This window comes from Salminus brasiliensis, chromosome 16 (genome assembly GCF_030463535.1).
Source record: "Salminus brasiliensis chromosome 16, fSalBra1.hap2, whole genome shotgun sequence".
In the NCBI taxonomy this organism is placed as follows: Eukaryota; Metazoa; Chordata; class Actinopteri; order Characiformes; family Bryconidae; genus Salminus; species Salminus brasiliensis.
Genome location: NC_132893.1, coordinates 30531745 through 30553418, shown reverse-complemented (window position 1 = coordinate 30553418; position 21674 = coordinate 30531745). Strand labels below are relative to the sequence as shown.

The following is a 21674-nucleotide window of genomic DNA, read 5'->3' as shown; positions in this document are numbered from 1 at the left end:
CACACACTGAAGCAGTGCTTTCACTGTGTCTGCAGTCGGCATGTAGGGCAACACTGTTATTCCCAGGAGTTTAGTTCTTACATTCCTAGACTGCAATACCTGCCTGAATGTAAAGTGCAGGCGACGCACAGAAAGCCCTTCAACCCATTTAAGCATCCGAATGGTTCTTTGCATTCTCATGGTTGCATAAAGAACCCCTGAACTATTTTTTAAAGGCGTACTAACATAAGTAAAGATGAGCAATGCATGACGCCAGTATGTATATTCTAGCAGGGCTGCCTTTCTTTTCATCTGTTTCAGGGCTAGCGTTTGATACTGCGGATGCTCCACCACCCCCCCCGCCCATCGTTACGCCCTCCAGGTATTTTACAGTCCTGGGAGTTAACCGACAACAGCAACAAACAGTAAAGTTTAGAGATAATTAGGTCAAAACAGTACAAAAAAAACACTGCTTTCCTTCCTTCCTGAAAAGTTACAGCGTGGGTGTCCTGGGCAGGGGGATTTTCCTACAACAGCAGGAATATTTCTTTATTTATCTGGATTTCAGGAACAAACTGCTAAATAATGCCTTGGTAAATGACCTTAAATCTACTTAATATATTCATTTAACATTTCGTTGAACATACTGTTCAAACGTTCTATTAATATGATATTTAATATAATATATACACTGATCTGTCTTATTTCTACACTCACTGCCCATTATATCAGCTCCACTTCCCATACAGGAGCACTGTGTAGTTCTATAAGTCCAGACTGTGTCCATCTGTTTCTCTGCAGACTCTGTTATTACCCTCCTTTCACCCTGTTCTTCAATGCCCAGGACCCCACAGGACTGACCACCACAGAGCAGTTAGTATTTCGGTGGCGGGTCATTCTCAGCAGTGACACAGACAGTGTGTGTGTGTGTTGCACTGGTGGTGTGCTTCTGCTGGACTGAGGATAGCATCCTATCCTATGGGCATCGTCCTGCGACCAGTGCTAAAGGACCAGACGAGGACCTACACAAACTGTGCAGCAACATATGAGCTTCTGTTGTCTAACAGAGTCTGGAGTTTAGAACTACACAGTGCTCCTATAGGGGAAGTGGAGTGGACAGAACGGGCAGTGCTCATTTTAAACCAGGGGTGGTCATAATGTTCTGATATGACTGTGTATGATATAATTAGTCTAATAATGTAAGGAATTCTGTGAAGTGAGATTAATATTAGCTGTTGCAGATACTACGTTTCCCATAATCCCTTTGGAGCTAGAGGTCAGGTTGTGTGTGTGGGCGTGTGCTGAGTAACAGGGTAACACTCACAATGTCCCAGTCCGTGAGTAAGAGCGGGTGATATCACACACACACACAGACACACACACACACACACACACACACACACACACACACACACACACACACACACACTCCACAGTTAATCCCGTCAGCCGAGGAGTGGAGGCCAAGAGGAACAGCGGCACACAAAAGAAAGTGCTGCGGTCAGCAGGATGCCGCACCGCAGCGGCTCAGAGGGAGCGGACACGCATCACTCAGCACGGCTAACACTCTCTCCACTCCTCCTCTTTTCCTCCCTCTCCCACCTCTTCTCCTTTTCTCCTGCAGACCCGCATGCACTGAAACTCCAGACAGGCTCGGCCGGCTTCCTCCTTCTCGGGCTCGTAGTCGGCGGGGGTCAGTCATATGAGGCAGAGGGAAGTTCAGCAGCACGGCTTGATGCTTCTGCTTAGCAGCTTAGGGGCTAGAACGTCCAGAACATCCAGGACAGTCTGGAACTCTTCTTATCAACAACTCTTCACATAACGTACTACAGAACACCACCATGCATATTCCATATGTCCAAAAGTTTGTGGACACCCCTCCTAACGAATGCACTGAGCTACTTTAACTTGCACCCATGGCTGACACGGACAGACGCACACACACACACACACACACACACACACACACACACACACACACACACACACAGCTGGTCTAGTCCCTGTTGACAAATACTGCCAATTGAATAGGACTCTACACGCAGATAAACACGAACCTACTGGCACCGTGCTGCCTAATGCCAGGCACGGGCTAGAGGAGGCATTGAGCTGTGGAGCCGTGTAAGAACTGTGTTCTCGGGAGTGATGGATGGTTGGTGCTCCATCTAGTAGTTTTGGGAGGATTTGGGGAATTGGGGATGATGAGGTGGGGGTTGGTGATCATCCAACATCCAGACCTCACAAACGCTCTCGTCGCTAAACGCAATCAAATCCTCACAGCAATGCTCCTCCAAAATCTAGTAGAAAGTCTTCTTCCCTGGACAGTAGAGAGAGTTACTCCAACAAAAGCAGGATCCAATTTTTTTAATTCCCTTGACTGCAGGTGTCCCAATACTTTTGTCCATATAATGTATTAGATATGTGTACCTACCTGTTGCCTTCTGAATGTGGTATTAAACAGCCGACTGCGCTCTCTCAGACACCGAGTGCTGATGGCAAAGCTCGGGATTCACCACAGCGGCAGAACATTAGACTGTTGAGCCACTCGGAGCCTGAAGAATGCTTCCTTTTAGCTTGTTATGGAAAACCGTCAAATAGATTGATGCATGGTGATGTATGAATCTGAAGGTAGCGATTCAACTGCATAAATTCCAATCATTTTCATTAAGATCTTTCATTGCGGTTAGTGCACTCATTTCTATTTATTATTATTATTATTAGTAGTATTAATAATAATAAAATCACACCCAAAAATATGTCCCACTACGGTGCAAGTCTTTATTCAGACCAAGTCTATATTCTTATTTTAGTTATGATTGTAGTTTTCATGAATAAATATGAAGGTAAACACTGACAAAAATGTGGTGTGCAGTGTATCGCAGTCTGTGAGGTACAGTGAACTTTCTGTCTTTCGTCGCTGAGCTACAGACAGCAGTGAAACTGAGCTTCATGAAGCGGTGTGTGTGAAACGGGACACAACACGTAGTCCTCGTCTGTTACAAAGACTCACATCTGGAGTCTCTGAAAAGGTGCTTCAGGGGGACAGTGGGTGCCCGTCCGCTCAGGGGCTTTTGCATCAGACAAAAAGGAAAATTCTGCTAAAGAGATGCAAATCCACAGAAGAGCGAGACTCTGTCCTTCCATGACATCACAGCAGAGCCAACGATGGGGGCAGTGTGTTTTAGAAACACACATAAATGAGAGCAGGTGTGTTTTACAAGCCCCCCGGCCCCACACACACATACACACACACATATATACACACACACACACACACATACACACACACACACATTAGGGCTGTCACAATGGCAGACAAAGGAAACTAGCAAACTGAGCACAGAAAAAAAAGAAAGGCATTTTTACAGCTTAATTAATAAGTGATTTTCTTTATAAAATAAAGGAAAATCTCTTCAAATGTTAGGTAGTAATCACGAGCCTCACTGCTGAATCAACTTAGCTTGAGTTCCAACAGGTTGTTTGTTAATTCATAAGGGACCATCAAAATAAAGTGTGGCCATAATTCTCTTAAAGAGTGATGGGTTTAAAAGTTCTTCAGGGAAGCGAGGGCTGCTCTTTCTGGCGCTACTTATAAACGTTTTATTCAGCAGCTTTATTTCTAAATTCTACATTTTTAAATTAAAAGATGCATTTTTCAAACACAATACTGAAGGTATAAATAGTACTGGACTGCCACCATGTAGAGGTCTTGAACACTCACAATAAACTGTGTAACTAACGTTTTTTTTTTTTTTTTTTTTTTTTTTTTTTTGTGAACAACACCCATAACCAGACTACTGCTGTCCAGATAACCCTGCACTTCCTCAGAGGGCAATTAATGACAAAGTTGACAATGTCGACTAGACAGCTCATTCCGGTCTGATTCTGATCGTAGCGTCACACGACCTAAACACAACCAGCTTTACATAAAACATATAATAGGAGATTCTGGCTATGACGTCGAAAATATATACCATCATGCCTATTAAAGTAAAAATATAACGTTAAATGGCCAAGCTAAATATGACGTCAGAATGACCTGAAATGACACTGGCGAACAACCGCTGCAGGGACTTCGCATGGACATCTAAAGTACAATAAATAAATAAATAAATAAATAAAAAAGTTCCAAATTCAACCTAATTTTGATCGTACGCTGACGTCAGGATAACACGCCTTCTCATCTGACCTGTGTCCTCTTAGCCCCACCTCCTTATTTTTTGGTTTATTTTTATATTGTTATTTTTTCTTAAAAGAACCGAACCCACCAGGCACCAGGCGTCACTTTGGCGTCTGAAGGTCCTGAACGACTCAAATGACGTTACAGTTTAGGAAATGAATGAGTCACATGTCCTTCAAAACCAACACAGCCTCAAGCTCCAATGTCAGGCGGACGTTGAGTTTTGGTTACTTAACGTCATGACTTAAAACCAACGTTTTATGTTAGAATTTCACATTGTGTGGACACTGACTGTATGAAGTTTAGCGGACGTTGGGGATTTTGCGTTAGTGTGATGTTAGCGTGGGAAGTTCAGAAGATTTTGGTGACTTAACCTCACAAAACATCTACGCCTGCCGACGTCACTATTCAACGTCAAATTGATGTTGGCATTAGGTTCTGTTCTGACGTAGAATTTTGATCCCCTGATGTTACAACCTGCAATCAACCGTCTGTCGACACTGGTGGCCAGCTGGGAAGAGAAACAGTGCAAAATTATTTTGACTAAAAACGCAAAGAACTTTTTTCCCTTCTCCTATAAAGTCGCCATTCTGACAGTGACTATGCACACAAGCGCACAAATACAGACAGATACAGACATTCACACAGGTATGAACACACACACACACACACAAACACACTCAAATGTCAGGCTTAGAAACAGTAACAGTGAAAGCAAAGAAAAGCCATGTCCAAAAATACCCCCGGCCACAATCAGACTGCTAGTTTAAATTCCCTCTGCCTTTTCTTACTTCTTCTCTTCAAGGCCGGTCAAACTAATCAGGTCTGGATTTTTCCTTTGCAGCAAACGTCAACATTGCAAGGGTGGTGGTGGGGTGGTGGGGTGGTGGAGCAGATATTTTAACAACAAACAAGTGTATGCACCCATGAAGCTTCTTCTGCCTCCAGCACAGAAGAGATGATCATTAAAGCGGGGAGCTAACGAGAACGTTCCAGAATAACAAGGGGACGTAGGACGAGGCAGAAGCCTACCACATGCGGAGAGAAAACAGGCAGAGGAAAGAAACTAGACTCTTCTGCACAAAGAGCGAGAGCGCGAGAGAGCGCGAGAGAGCGCGAGAGACAGTGAAATGCGAAAGAGAGAGAGAGATTTTATTGGTTAAATACACACACAGCTCATGGCCTCTGCTGATTAATGGGTAGTATGAGGTTGATTGGTTTGCAGACAGACGCAGACAAACAAACACAGAAATAACCAAACAGAAAAAAGAGCTCAATGACAGGGCTTAAAAAAAAACAGACACACACACACACACACACACTACTGCATTTCATTTCAAATGTTATGCGAAGTGAGTCATTTTCCGTGACAGTCCGGACCCCTCGCTGCTCTCGGAGACAGCCGTCCTGACACACAGCAGCAGGCGGCCAGGGAACCGTCGACGACTGTCCCCCTTTTTTTTTTATCTGACGACCAACCATCCCTCCCGCCCTTTGCGACCCTGCGTTACCATGGCGACCATACACATGACCTATCAAGACATCTGGCTCCGGCACGGCAATTCGTCTCGTTTGTGCCGTTAACAAATGTTATTGTGTGCTTTAACGCGATTAGAGCGTCCATCCCTTTGGACTCAGATACACCACCGGCTTTACAGAGAGCTTTAAAAGCAAAGTTCAATCCAGAATGCACTAATGCTGCTAACTAAGCAAAACAATACTGAAAACCTACCCCTTTACACAAGCTTTGTGTTTACTGTCCATTCTAGGCTGCTGCTGTTGTAATCTGGTTTGCATACCACCGCTGTTCCTTACTATAGGTACTGATAACTGATACTACTGCTGTAGTCTCTTTACAGGACATCCACCAGGCTGTTTGTACTCCTAAACCCCTTCCATTTTCCCTCCTTCTCCCTCTCCCATGTCCTGAGCTGCCTTTTGCTGTCTGCTTAATGCTGGTGCGAATCTGCTTGTGAGTGCTGCTGCCTGCCTGCCTTCTGGACCAGTTTTCTGCCTTTCTGTTTGCGTCATAACCCTACCTTCTCCTTCCTGCTTCTCTCCAATGTATGAACATGCATATACACAGATGTAGATTCACTGACTGTAATAACCATGGTATCATGAGTCAATCATAAGTTTAACCCAGTATGAATCTACAGTGTGTGTAGTTTCTACAGTCTGACTGTAATAACTGTGGTGTGAGTTTAATCCAGTATGAATCTGCAGGGCGTGTCATTTAGCAGTCTGACTGTAGTAAACATGGTGCAAGTTTTTTTTATCCAGTATGAATTAAGAAATGAAACGGATTGACCACCAGCTAGCTTTACCGTATGTACTTGATCTATTCCTAGGCAGTGTACATTTCCACTAGAACAGCCCAGCAGCTCCTCAATTATGAGCATCCAGACCCGTCTTTAACAAACACAGAAGCATGTGAACTTGGACTACGCAAACAACACCACAAACGTTTATGGTCGCTCTGGGTTTACAGTGTGGCCTGGCAAATACTGTGGTTAGCTTTTAGCAACAGGCGCCCGGGCAGCGTTGCAGCAAGAGGAAGCTGTAAGAAAACAAGCCTGTTCCAAAGCCACTTCAGCCGGGACGGGAAAATAAAGACTAATGCTGAGGCTAAATTTACATTACAAGTAGAAATGGCATGTCTGCAGCGGCGGGTATCAGGGAGTTATCAGCAAAAAAAAGGAAGGAGGAAAATAAATAACCAATCCATTCAGTCCTGTAACAAATCTATCCTGAACTAGCACACACTCACACTGAGCTGGGTGTTTCTGAACACGACAGCCTACTTTTACATGCTCATGTTAAGTGAAATGCTTTATTTAAATTTATTCATTTTAATGAACTCTTTTAAAACTTTGTTGTTTCTACCAAGGAAATATCTGATCTGTCTGCCTTGACGGTTTATATTCACGTGTGCAAGTGTGGTGTATCTGACATCTGAAGCATCTGGCCCTGTTTACACCTGGCACTAACATCCAGACACCATGATCGGATCACGATCCAATCAAGATTCAGAATGTTTACACTTAGCCTTGTCTTGTGTAGCTTCTGATCTGATCTGACTTCCTTTTCAGAAATTATAAAAGAACTATTTCTATTATATTAAAATAACTGTAATAATTGGTGCCGTTTTTTTTATCCAGTAAGAATCGTTTAGTTTTTGTAGTCTAACTGTAATAATTGTGGTGTGATTTTAATCCAGTCTGCATTTGCAGGTTGTAGGTTTTACAGTCTGACAATAATAATAATCCTGGTGTGATTTAATCCAGTATGAATCTGCAGTGTGTTCAGTTTTTACAGTCTGACTGTTGTAATCATTGCACAATTTTACTCCGGTATGAATCAGCAGTGTGTGTGTTTTCCACAGTCTGACAATAATAATAATAGTTTTTATATAGTATGATTATAATAATTGTGGTCTGATTTTACTCCAGTATGAATCTGCAGTGTGTAGTTTTCATAGTCTAACAGTCATGGTGCGAGTTTAATCCAGTATGAATTTGCAGTTTGTAGGTTTTACAGTCTAACAATAATTCTGGTGTGATTTTATCCAGTATTAATCTGCGGTGTGCTTAGTTTTCACAGTCTGTCTGTTGTAATCAGGGTGTGATTTCAATACAGCATGGTTCCATGAGCAGGATTTTTACAGTCTGACTGTTGTGATCACTGCACGATCTTATTCCAGTATGAATCTGGTGTGTGTCCAGTGGCGTGATACTGACATGAACATCCAGGCTATGGCCTTTAATCCCAGCTAACAATAATAGTGTTGTGATTTTAATCCAGTATGAATCTGGTGTGTGTTTCGTTTTTACAGTCTGTCTGTTGTGATCGTTGTGCGATTTTAATCCAGTATGAATCTGGTGTGTGTTTCGTTTTTACAGTCTGACTGTTGTGATCTTTGTGCAATTTTAATCCAGTATGAATCTGGTGTGTGTTTCGTTTTTACAGTCTGACTGTTGTGATCTTTGTGCAATTTTAGTCCAGTATGAATCTGGTGTGCGTTTAGTTTTTACAGTCTGACTGTTGTGATCGTTGTGGGATTTTAATCCAGTATGAATCTGGTGTGTGTTTCGTTTTTACAGTCTGACTGTTGTGATCTTTGTGCAATTTTAGTCCAGTATGAATCTGGTGTGCGTTTAGTTTTTACAGTCTGACTGTTGTGATCGTTGTGCGATTTTAATCCAGTATGAATCTGGTGTGTGTTTCGTTTTTACAGTCTGACTGTTGTGATCGTTGTGCGAATTTAATCCAGTATGAATCTGGTGTGTGTCCAGTGGCGTGATACTGACTTGAACATCCAGGCTATGCCCTTTAATCCAAGCTATCTTGTGGACATATTCTTACACATGTTCTTTATGAATTAACGAGTCAAATCTCACACATTACATCACACCACCACTCCTGGCAAAACTCATGCTCATTTTAAGTAGTGTTTTTAAAAAGCTCTTCAGAACCAAACAGTTGTACTCCAAGTCTCGGAGGATCACCGAGCGACACTTGGCTGTAGCTGCAGTGCTGCTGGTTAGACCGTTGCTAGGACACTTGGGAATCCACGGCTTGCTGTCGACATGGCCTCAGTTTATTACAAGGCATCAGCAATCTTTATATCATTCATTCTTCAAACACCAGCCTTTCCTGAGAGAATTCCCTCTTCATACCGCCTGCTTTTATCACCAGCACACGGCCCAAAGTCAAACATGTCCAATCAGCCTTTAGCTCCCAATACAGCTGGGGTTTGCCCCCACCCCACCCCTCAGGATGAGGAGGTAGGGAGGAGGGGGTTGGCTGTCATCCTCGCTTGAGGAAGTTTAGAGCATGTCGGGTTTGACAGGGCAGAAAACATCTTGTACGGATCTGGAAGAGTGGTCCCTCCAGACTGAGCTGAAGTGTGTATGCGTGTGTGTGTGTGTGTGTGTGTGTGTGTGTGTGTGTGATCGCCAAGGTGGATCGACATCACAAAGTTGATGTGGCTGAGACCACACTGTGGCAGGCAACCAGTACTAAATATATATAAGAGGACATGAAGAGGCTTCTGATCCATGGAGGTAGTACAGGAGGACCTGGAGAGAGTCATTAGCATTGGTCTATGTTATACATCTATTCGCCTCAGTGGAATTTAATGGGGCAGTCCGGCCTAAAGCCGTAGTTTAATGTCTCTTTGCTTTTGTTCATCCATGTTCTCGAACCTCCCTCTTTTCAAAAAAGGGTTCTTCAAAAGGTTCTTGGAGAAAAGCAATGGTTATCCGGAACAGGACAACTCAAACCGATTTGTTTAAATGGTACTTTGTCTGGTTTATTTGATACAGAACTGATACACACGCTAAACGGACAAAAGTATTGGGACACCTGCTCATTCACTTCTGAAATTAAGGTTATTTATAAAAAAAAGAAAAGAAAAAAAGGTTTATCCGGTTGGATTATTATCCCCACTGTCCACGGAAGACTTTGAACAATTGCTGTGAGAATTTGATTGCGTTCAAAGACAAGAGCATTAATGAGTCACTAGATTGTAACTGTCCCTGTAGAGATGTGCTGCCAATAGAATAGGACCCTCCGGAGCAGATAAACATGAACCTATTTGCATCTTGCCTAATGCCAGGCATGGGCTTTAAGGGTATAAAGTAGTGGAACTGTGTTCTCTGGAATGATGGTGCTCTAAAGCGGTGTGTGGAGTTGGGAATAAGGTGAGGTGGTGATCATCCAACATCCTGCCCTCACTAACGCTTTTGTCGCTCCAAAATCTAGTAAAAAGTCTTAATTCCTAGACAGTAGAGACAGGCACTCAAACAAAAGCAGGACAATCTTCTTTTAATACCCTTGATTTTGGAAAAAAACTGTGAATGAGCAGGTGTCCCAATACTTTTGTCCATGTAGCGAATATTAAATATATATGTTCTATGGACATATAAGAGGTCTATTAGCTCCAATCTCGCCAAAACATGCGGTCATACACTTCCTTTCAACAGCCAGACCCTAAACCCCACCACATAAAAACGGCCCCACTTGCCTCGTATCTAACTGCAGCACGATCCGTGTGTCTAGACGAGCTGGCTGGATAAAAGGACGGACGCCTGCTATCAAAATTATTATCGCTACTGCTTCCACCTGCTAGAGCCAGCTATCAACCTCATATTGTCATCTTCAGAGACCATGACCTTAGCTTTTTTTTTTTTTTTTTGGGTGTGATGAACTAGCTTTGTCTGGCTCCTGTCTCAAGGTCGGCCCCGGCGAGGCCTTCTCAGCCTCCAGGCTCTGTAAATACGGGGGACTGTTTTAGCAATATTGCTAAGCGGCAGCAGCCGTGCAGTTATGTGAAGTCATTAGGCTGCTATATGGAGGAGAAGCCCATTCCATCGCCTACCCTGAACACTGATCTACAGGAACAGAGATTCATACTGGATGAAGAGACCCCGTCAGTAGTCAGAACGTGCTGTTTGTTTAATTACTAAAGTGATGCTTCAGCACAACCCCATCTGCTCAGCCGTGTCTGTATCCGTGCAGCAAAATATTAGTTTTCTGTTTGACGGGATAACGGCCGAGAGGGCCAAGACTGAATTAACTGTGGAGTCTAAATGAACACAAACAGATCAACTTCTAAATATAGAAATCGTCTGAGCGCTACGAACGGTCATCCACTGAGCTGCAGGCTAGGGGAAATAATAGAGACTGTGTTTCTGCTTCAAAAACATTACAGACTGTTGTTTACTGCTGTTACACTGAGACAAACACAGCCCAGAGAGAGAGAGAGAGAGAGAGAGAGAGAGCGAGAGAGAGAGAGAGAGAGAAGGGGGGGGGCTTGGTCCAGTCTATAAATCCGATCTTTGCATCCGCTCGCCCCGGGGAGCCGCTCAACCCCCACTTGAAATGGACACTGGGTTTAAAGCATGGCCTGGGGGGGCCGAGGGGCTGGTGAGTGTTAACCCAAGGTTACTATGGACTGATTGGTCAGACCAGCTCGTCTTCGAATGATAACAGGTTGGTCAGATACAAACCAGCATGAACTTCACCCTGAACTGAACTGCAGTGTTTCCTTTTCTAACACCAGTCAAACCCTTAATAATGAGAGAGAGACAGACAGACAGACACAGACAGAGAGAGAGAGAGAGAGAGAGAGAAACAAAGATAGAGAGAGAGAGATAGAGAGAGAGAGAGAGAGAGAGAGAGAGAGAAACAAAGATAGAGAGAGAGATAGAGAGAGAAACAAAGGTAGAGAAAGAGAAACAAAGGTAGAGAGAGAGAGAGACAGACAGACAGAGAGAGAAAAACAAAGGTAGAGAGAGAGTGAGAAAGAGAAACAAAGGTAGAGAGAGAGAGAGAGAGAGAAAGAGAAACAAAGGTAGAGAGAGAGAGAGAGAGAAAGAGAAACAAAGGTAGAGAGAGAGAGAGAAAGAGAAACAAAGGTAGAGAGAGAGAGACAGACAGACAGAGAGAGAAAAACAAAGGTCGAGAGAGAGAGAGAGACAGACAGACAGAGAGAGAAAAACAAAGGTAGAGAGAGAGAGAGAAACAAAGGTAGAGAAAGAGAAACAAAGGTAGAGAGAGAGTGAGAAAATGTAAGAGTGAGAGAGAACATTTCACACACAGGTTTAAACAGCCAAACTACCAAACACTTACAGAACTGGAAAAATTAGGGCGAATTCTGGGAGAGGGGCACACCGCCGCCCCCCTCGTCGCCCAGTATATTGCAGCATGCCACTGCCTGAGAGACAGTGGGTAACACCTCCCTCACTGTTCACTTTAACAGTCATTACTGCAGCTCTTCTTCTCTCAGTTTTTATTATCAGTACAGTTTTGTGTGTATAGATATTAGTATGTATATAAAGTATATGAACATATTTTATATATATATATATGTGTGTGTGTCCTTTTGTAAAAGGAGTCTTATTTTAATTACTGCTCTCTTTATTTAACACTGCTGTCACTTATTCTGTAATTATTGTTAATTTTATTGTTCTGTAATTTGGTTGTTATTATTGTAATGTGTAATGCTTTGGCAATATTGTGGTCATTACAGTCCTGCCAATAAAGCTTCTTTAAATCTAGCTAAAGAGAGAGAACGAGTGAGAGATATAAAGAGAGAGATAAAGAGAGAGAGAGAGAGTGTGTGTAAGTGTGAGTGAGTGTGAGAGAGAGAGCTCATTTCTGACACTCGAGCGCAGGCGTTGGGGTCAGCTCATCTTGCCCTCCATCTCAGCTTTCATTCAACTCTTCAAATAAGCAAACCCACCAGCCAGAGCAGCTCGTACACACACACACACACACACACACACACACACACACACACACACACACACACACACACACACACACACACACACACACACACACAGCCAATCCCACTACGGCTCACACACACTTCCACGCACATTTACAATGAACAGAACAGGCCAGAGCTTTTACACAGCAGCTTTCTTCAGAATTAACCCTGAACCCCGACACACTGAACATCGCCAGTGATCAGACCAGCAGAGAATAAAACACACACTTCTGTTCAGCTGTTTTCCTGCTTGAATGATCATCTGTGACTCAAAAATAAACCCAAATCTACACACTTCTACACGCTTCCAGCTTTCTCCGATCACTTTCGCGACATATCAAATAAACAGCTCTGAGAAATCTCTCATAAAGGGATTACATGGAAAAGGCCAGGCTTTTGAGTCGGGCCTAAAGGGGTTAAGCACACACTAGAGCTGTGCATGGCAAGGGGTAACATCTGGTACAGTATCCAGTGTCCAGTGCAGGACGCACCACTGTCCTTTACAGCTCTACCAACTCCTGGTGATTAGCTGACGACTGGAGGGGAGTGTTTTACAGCAAGGAGGACAGCAAACCTGGGCCATCACTACTAATAATAAGAGTAATTGTGTAATCTACCGATTTACTGATGACTTTAACCCGGTCTTCTTAAATCCGCCTTTAAAGGCACTTGCATATTAAATAATACCCATGTGTTTTATATCAAACTGTTCAGAACAGTCTCAGCTCTGTCTATAATGAGACCACATGTGAGCTCGAGCTCCATGTGAAGAGATAATCTGAACCTAAACCTGAAAAATTGAAGTCAGATTTTAGAAATTCTTTATTTTTTCGTGAAAATAACTCCTTACTCGTGTGGACGAATTGTCTTGGTGCGCAAAATGGGTTCACCAAAGTCTCATCTTCACAACAGCAGTTAAATTTATCAGTAAAATAGTTTATAAACGTCCACATGGAGAAAAATTTCCATTGGTCAGCTTCACACAAAACAGACAATCCGCCAATTACAGATAAGACGCGGCGAGAAGCAAAAGAAGAGTACGTCAACTCGACGAGTATGTCTTCACAGCCTCGTAACTCTAGATGTGAGTCACAGAAAACAAACGGGCAATAAGACTAACCCTCTGGAGTCCGTGAGTGCGCTGACGCATCAGCTGAGATGTTTCTCAATGTTCCTCTTAAAATCTCTGTGTTAATACAGCGCAGATATGCAGGTCCTGAATCTGTAGACTCCGCCCCTTTCCATTGCATCTTCTTGCCAGATTGACGTGACTCATACCAGGAGTTTAAAATATGCTCTACATTCATGCAAATAGAAAAACTAGTCATTTTTAATCCAGTTACCTGATTACGTTTTTAATCAAGTAACTGAGACTCCAGACTGCAGCTGGGGAACACACACCTACTGTATGTTTAAGCAAGCTAAAATAAAGCTAACCTGGTTTTCTCCCTTCGTGCGTGACGATGTGTCGAGTGGGGTGTGATTACACTGACAGTACCTGTGGATGGAGTAGAATTGCTCATGGTAGTACGGCCAGACGTGAACGCAGAAGCGGGAGGCTCTTCAGATGCCCACTGAAACAGAAAATGAAGAGAGTGACCGTTACTGTGCTGATCTCTCAAAGTTATTAAGTCCCTGCTCTGATAAAAAATGTGTGTTGTCAACATTTGGGCAATAAGACCGTTCTACTACCATCTAATTAATGCATTTAATAATTCAACAAGGTACCAGATCCAATGAATCTAATGAATCTAATTAAAGCCCCCCAGCATTGAGCTGTGCAGCAGTAAAACTGTGCTCTCTGAAGTGATGGCGCTCCATCTAATACTTTTGGGATGAGGTGGGGATGGGGTGGGGTAGTGATCATTAGGGATGCACAGATCTGATACTAGGATCGGATATCAGTCCCAATACTAAAAAAATTAGCTGGATCATTTTTACAGACACCGATTCTCACATCGCCGATATTCTAGGCATCATCTCTCAGCGAGTAATCCAGCTCGTCTGTCCTATAAGAAGAACCGGGGAGGGAGGAGCTGCTAGCTCCTCTTTAGTCTTACAGACTTGAGCCCAGACAACACTGAGAGGTCTGGACACAGAAGTCCAGCACAATTATTTATTTTAGTGACCAATAAAGAGAAATTGGGTTTTTTTGAAACTGTGTTTATTTGTTATAGTTAGAAATCTCTCCCATATGGTAAAAAATATTATTTATGAATTCAACAATGGTATCGGATCAAAATTTTGTATTGTCGAAATGCAAAATTCATGAATCAGTATCTGTATCAGAACAGAAAAGGATGGATCGGGGCGTCCCTAGTGATCATCCAACATCCTGACATCAGTATAGCTCTTGTCGCTGAATGCAATCAAATCCTCACAGCACAGGACAGTTACTCCAGCAAAAGCAGGATAAACTCTTTTTTATTCCCTTGATTTCAGAAGAAACTGAATGAATAAGCAGGTGTCCCAATACTTTTACTGATATGATGTATTTCTTCATATCATCACAGTCACACAAACACCTCCATGTCCAAAATGACAAAATATGAGACAGGAGAAGGGGAAAAACCACTTACATATTCAAGTCATCAAAAATAAATAATGGAGCATTTCTATTGGTCCATTCATGCTGACACTTTAACACAATGCCAGATCTAACTTCATAAGTCAAAAAGTGAAAAATGCCAAAGAGAGACGCATTTGTTGACACACAAATAAAGAAATAAACAAAAACCAGCTATTCCTGGAATATTCCCCAAACAATAAAGATACTCAACACCTTCAACACTGATCTGAGAGCATATTTCTTGTCATTTCCCGCACAGGTTAAAGAAACTCCGCCCTTAAAAGTGTTCATGCGGCTAAAAGAGGATGGCAGCTATGTGGAACTAAGTGAGGTTATGCAATAACTCCTACAAATTCTACCTTGTTTTTTCACGTGTCTACGACAAGTCTGCGCAACCCTCCACCACCCCGTCACCTCCCTTTCATTTAACCCCCTCCTCTCTCATCCCTGGCTCCACTTATCATGGGAGGCAGAAAGCAGAAGCCACCCGAACTCCAGGCCAAAGTCCTCCGAGCTCTTCCCCCTCTGAAGGCATGGTCCGAACTTTCACGTACTTTCGCGCAGCTACCTTGAAGACGTCCTGCAGCTCTAGCGTCTGTGTGTGTGTGTGTGTAATGATGTTCTCCACAAGCCGTTTCTACTCTCTAACCAGATGAAGAGCAAATGTAAAAGTAATTCAGCGTGAAATGCAATCACTCCTTTTCTGTTTACTGCACTGATGAAAGGTTTCACGCCGAAAATCAGCCAAACCGGAAAGGCCACGGACCATCAGAGCCTAAACAGGAGCAGGAGGCAAAACCAGTAATACCTCATGTATCGCATTAAGGAACAGTTTCGGGCGTTTCAGCGGCACGTTAATTCCTCGAGGAGAGCAGCTAACAAGCATGCAGATGCAGCCATTAGCAGCAGATCATTCAGAAGGTGTGCGCTACAAGATGGCTGGCACATGACGGCTGCACCCAGCGGACAGCGGAGGAGAAGGTTGCCGGTCCATGTGTTTCTTCCTCAAACAGGAGGAGGGAGTACCTTATCAGTCGATGACCTCCACTGCTCCTAATATTAGACGGGCTTCTTCTCCACAGAGCAGGAGGAAAAGCAGTGGGAGAGACGCTAATGGTAAAGGGAAATGGGTGACTGTGCCGGTAAATATTTGTTGTGTTCAGATAATGAGCGCAAGCGGAGAGGCTCTTCAGTGCATCTGGTGTGGAGAAGGCAGCTCAGCGAGGAGGGCAAACATTAATGGAACGATCCGATCTGAGTTTTTCAAGCTAATGTTTATCTGCTGCAACTGTTGCGTGCAATCAATTACCCCACACTGAAAGATCTGTAGTACTTCTGAAACAGTCCAAAGCAAATCGGACTTCAGATCAGATCAGAATTCTTTTTTTTTTAGATGGTCTAAGGTGGTCTTGATGGTTAAGGTGGTTAAAAAGCAAAAAGCATACATCCTACACTGGTAAACAAGCTGGTTATATAACCATGCTGATGGACCAGCGTGGTCATATTGGTCAACCAGGTTGGTCATGCTGGTCGACCAGAGCAAATCATATTGGTCAACCATGTTGGTCATTTTTGCCCTTCTGTGTGAATGAAGCCTAACAGAACTCAATGGGAAGACGCTTTAACATCTCAAATGGCCCAGAAGTCAGGCCCCAGTTCTGGCTCACATCTGGATGCAGGAACACAGCTGGCTACAGCTGGTCCAGTTTCATCCCAAAACAGAAACGCTGTACTAAGATACAACATGGTTGGTTGCAAGTGGGCCACAAGTAGTCCAGGGTCGGAATCCCACCACAAACCTTATTTGTGGCTGCTCTACAGCTGGGGCAGACCCAAATTTTTGCCATAACTAGGCCTTAACTGGGCCGTATTTTGCCCAGAATCCCCTTCTCTTCTGTACATTTACTAAGTCAAGCGAAATCGGCCAGAATTGTCTTTTTAAACATGTTCCTGTGCTTACAAAAGAATCTACTACCCCTGCGAAACATCCTTTTAACAGCAGCCGGGCTCCATGACACTGCCAATATGATAGTCAGAGAGAGCACAATCGGCCTCGCTCTCTCCTGATAGGTAGATGCCTCACTCTCTTCCTGCATTACTTCAGTGGGACGCTGGCCATCACGGGGGTCTGCTAGCCGATACCCGGAGGATGGATCCGTAGGTGGATCCATGGGTGTCTGCTTGTGTCGGTCCTCTCATTTTCGGGGTCATCAGCATTACATGTGATGGGGGAGAGGGCTAACGAGTGGGTTGGATAATTGGCTAAATAACCCAAAAATTTGAGAGAAAAACTGGGTAAACAAACAAAAAAGCAAAAAGAAAAGCAGTCTTCAGCATCACTGAAGCCCTTTGGCTTCTATTAAAAATGTGTTTGGAGTCAACTGCCTTTCTGTTCCTTCAAAGTGCAGGGAAACATGTCGAAACGACCGTCTGTGGTAATCATGTGGTATGAGTACCCCACATACGCTGCATACAGACACTAGACTGAACACCACTAGGAGTTTTCCTTTAGGCCAAACCTGTGTGTGTACGTCTACTCTCCAAACAGAAGCCTAATCAAACATTCAGTGCATTTACCACATAGAATGAATAGCAGCGGCTGCAGCATTTGCACATCTGAAGCAACGTCGCCTCTTCCAGCTATTGTTCAAGAACCTAAAGGCCTGAAACAATACAGCCAAACAGCCCCTATTTAAATATTTAAAGCTGAGCTATACTGAGAGAAGCTATTCAGGGTAATGATGGAAATTTTGGTAAGGCAAACCCATATGTAAATTATTCTCTTTGATAACATGAAGACCTTGCCATTTCAGTCGATCAACACAAAGAGGATCGATACATGAAAAAAAAGGGGGGGCAAGCAAACAAATCAACAAAGCCGCAAACCAATAATGCAAAGCGTAAACCGGGCGGCTGGGCCGCAGCCGTGAAGCTGTTTAGATCTCTGAAGGTTCGGCGCGAGGCACGGAGAGCACGCATGAATCACGGAAAGAGACAGCTGGTGCTCCTTATTAATGTCAGGCCGGCGTTATTACTATGCACGGTGGCGCTTAACGTCAGGCACATACGATAGGTGCAGCAACCAGGGCAGAAGGGTGGGGGTGTGAGGGGGCAGCGGGTAAGCCTTTTGCCTCATAACTATGGATTTCGCTTCACCAGGTGATGTTCAAAAGGAACTCTCTGTCTCTCCTAAAGGGACAAAAGACACCACACCCCAAGGTAGACCGTCCTGGATGCTTTCGTAGATTTTCAGGCTAATGTTGGCTAATGTTGATGCTAATAATGGTGTCCTGTGGTATCTGGCAGCCAGACATTAGCAGCAGGTCCTTTAAGTCCTGCAAGTTGTGAGGTGGGGCCTCCACGGACTGAATCAATATGATTAGTGTACATTTTGGAGATTTCAGGATGGAAATCTCCAAAATGCTCTCCATCTCCAGTTTGCTCCAGGGCTCCCCCTACAGTTGCAAAGTGTAAACTGTCACATCACGATTGTAAATGTAATGCACGACTGTACACATGCATTTGTGGACAAGCTGAGAGCTAATAGAGTAATATTACAGGATTTGACCCAAATATGACTCGAGTTACGCAGCGCTACGCAGCGCTACGCAGTGCTGGAGAGGGATGGCAATGACAGAGACGCCATTCTCTCTATTCCAGTCAGTGGAGCAATGCTGGTCATGATCCTGAAGCTGCTTCATAACGCGGCTTTAATGTGGTGCTGAGTCTACGTCCCACCCAACCCATCCTCCATCTCTTCTCCAACAGGCAAGAACAGAGAGCTTATCTTCTGCTCCTTTTTTTTTGGTGATATTCAAATCAGCCTGGGCAGCAAATGAATATGCAAAGGGCAAAAAAGAAAACAGGCCGTCGCAGATCGGATCTCTTTACCCTTTGCAGCTAAACCCTTTTCTGATGCCATTGACATTTCCTGCAGCTAGGCAGAAAGCGTACGGAGCGCAGAGATCCTGCTCTGACCCGTGCTGCTCCGAGGGTAATGAAAACGCACACACACACACACACACACACACACACAGTCAGCATGGTAACCACCGTATCTCTAAACACCCTCCCTGGGGGACAGACAGGGTCGCATGTTTAAGGCTACAGCAATTGTCCCCTCCTACAGTGGCATTAACGCTAACGGCAGTGGCGAGGCCGGTCATGCCCTTCTCCCTCTCCTCCATCCTCATTATCATTATCATTAAGCGTCTTTAATTAGTGAGCGAGAGACAGAGAGGCCGAGAGAAAGAGAGAGACTCAACAGACTCTACTCAAAAATACGCTGCATTAGTGATTAGTGATCAGGGGCATGGATTTTGACTAGAGACGTCCCAATCAAATTGTTTTGCCCCCTGATCCAATCAGAGTACCCTAGTACTGACTTTCAGTCGATACGAACACAATCTGATCTTTGCATTTTTATAAAGAATTAATAAATACATATAATAAATAAATATAACCATAAATAAACAATGTAGGTGAGACATGACTTTATTAAACACCAGTAAAATCACTGTATTTATAGTCAACAGTTTCTATAATCAGACATTCTAAACTTTTTAAATGACTGCTTTAAACTCTACAGTGCTTTTAACATCTTACAGTCCAGTCTGACTGACCTACCTGACCATTTAGCTCCCAGCTCCTTTACAACTCCGCAGTCAAATCACTCTGTGTGAGTGTGAATGTATATTAGTACTAGGGCTGGACAATATTACTATAATTTATTGTATCATGATTTTAAATTTGCAGATTTTGTTATCGTGATACATAATATGCTTTTCTAAGTGTAAAAAGGTTATTGTTAGTGCTTAATAAACACTGACCAGCAAATTTCATTATAAACAATGTAATTAGACTGGTTTAATTAGATGAAGAGCAGCAGATGTTGAATAAAAATCACTGTATTCAGTACAGGAGAGTCTCTGAATAGTAGTTTTTAAGAATCTGTCATATCGTGAAAACAATATTTGAATATCGTGAAACAGTACTTTTACCATATCGTCCAGCCCTAAGAGGTACACACTTTAACCTGATAGCCGCTGCTGTATGTCGATTAATCATGTCCAGCTGAATGAGCTATGATTAGCTTTTCTCGCAAATCAGGCAGGTCTTGCAGAGTGTTCCCTGCATGCCGTGGTCAGAACCTACCCAAAGTGCTCCAGGAAAGGTACTTTGATGAGATCCACGGAGGCCCCACCTCACAACTTACAGGACTTTAAAGGATCTGCTGCTGCAAACAACTGCTGGCGCCAGAAACCCCAGGATACCTTCAGAGGCCTTGTGGAGTCCATGCCAGGACGGGTCAGAGCTGTTCTGACAGAATCCTTCAGACAAAGCATGTTAGTCTTTATAGACGAGAAGGCTCAGCTTTCCAAGCCCATATAAACTGATTTTCCTGAAATATTGGACGCCAAGAGTAAAAAAAAAAAATAAAAACACTACAAAATGTATTGATTTCACTGATTGATCAGTAGTGACTGATGCTAACTGGCAACGCCATCACTGGGAGAGAATGACAGAGGTGAGGGTGTCACCCAGTTGCCAAGCAACGTATCCCCCAAAAGGGTGACTGATACTCCACCGGTAGAGTGATGGTGTCCCCCGCCCATCTCTGCCTTAATGGCGATGCACTGAGCCATGCTGGAGTTGGAAAAGATGAGGTGGTGGCCTTTACACAGCAATCACGTACATCCTTCACCTCAGGCTGGCCGAACATCAGGGGAAGCATCCATGCATCAGGCAGAACCTGGAGCTGGCTATTCAACTGTCTAATGTTCTGGAATGTCAGAATTGATTATGCTGTATTGATTACACCGATTAGCCATAACATTAACAACATAACATTAACATTACTGTGTGGATCCCCCTTGTGCCACCACAACAGATCTGACCATTTGAGGCATCGACTCCACACGACCTCTGAAGGTGTCCTGTGCTGTCTGGCACCAAGACGTTAGCAGCAGATCCTTTAAAGTCCAGTAAGTTGTGATATGGGGCCTCCATGGATCGCATCAGTGAGTCCATCAGCTGTGACCCTGTTGCCAGTTGAACAGCTGTCCTTTTTTGGAGCACTTAAGTAGGTAGGTACTGACCACTGCATACCGGACTAACACCTGCAACAAGACCTGCCTGATGTTTTGGAGATGTTCTGACTCAGTCGTCTAGACATCACGTGTTTCCATGGCGTTTGGATTCACAAAATACCATTGTTACCATTGTTGTCAACTGGTATTCACTAACAATGACAATCAATTATAAGTAATATGACCCCAGAGGACCGATCCGACAGACAGAGAGAGAGAGTAGCTCAGGAGAAAGTACCTCAGAGGATAATTCTCTCTCATGTAAAAGTGAAATTATGCCAAAAGGAATCAAACAGACAAGCTGCTACAACCTGTTGTTCTCCTGGTCTTGTCTGTAATTTTGCCCTCGTCTCGGTTAGTCTACATTCAGAGCCCTTACGACGTAATTCCATCACACAATAGAGCGCAGAACAAAAATGATCAAGGCTTTAAGTTCAGTTAATAGTAATAATATCATTTCATACTTTGACTGGAGGATGTTCTTTAATTAACACCAGCCGAGAAAATGAAATCAGGTTGTCAGAAATGCCGCAGCTAATAACATCAATCTGCACCGTTCATTAAACTCAAGGCCATATT

At 43.6% G+C, this 21674-nt stretch overlaps 1 protein-coding gene across 3 annotated transcripts in view; it reads right to left on the bottom strand.

Annotated features, from left to right (window-relative positions):
* Positions 1-21674, bottom strand: part of ptbp3 (polypyrimidine tract binding protein 3) — a 92931-nt gene that overhangs the window by 38204 nt on the left and 33053 nt on the right. For all 3 annotated transcript variants that reach the window (XM_072659340.1, XM_072659338.1, XM_072659339.1), the window contains exon 2: positions 13936-14011. In XM_072659340.1, coding sequence (XP_072515441.1) covers positions 13936-13960 — 25 coding nt within the window. In that variant the 5' untranslated portion in view covers positions 13961-14011. The remainder of the gene's footprint in view (positions 1-13935; positions 14012-21674) is intronic.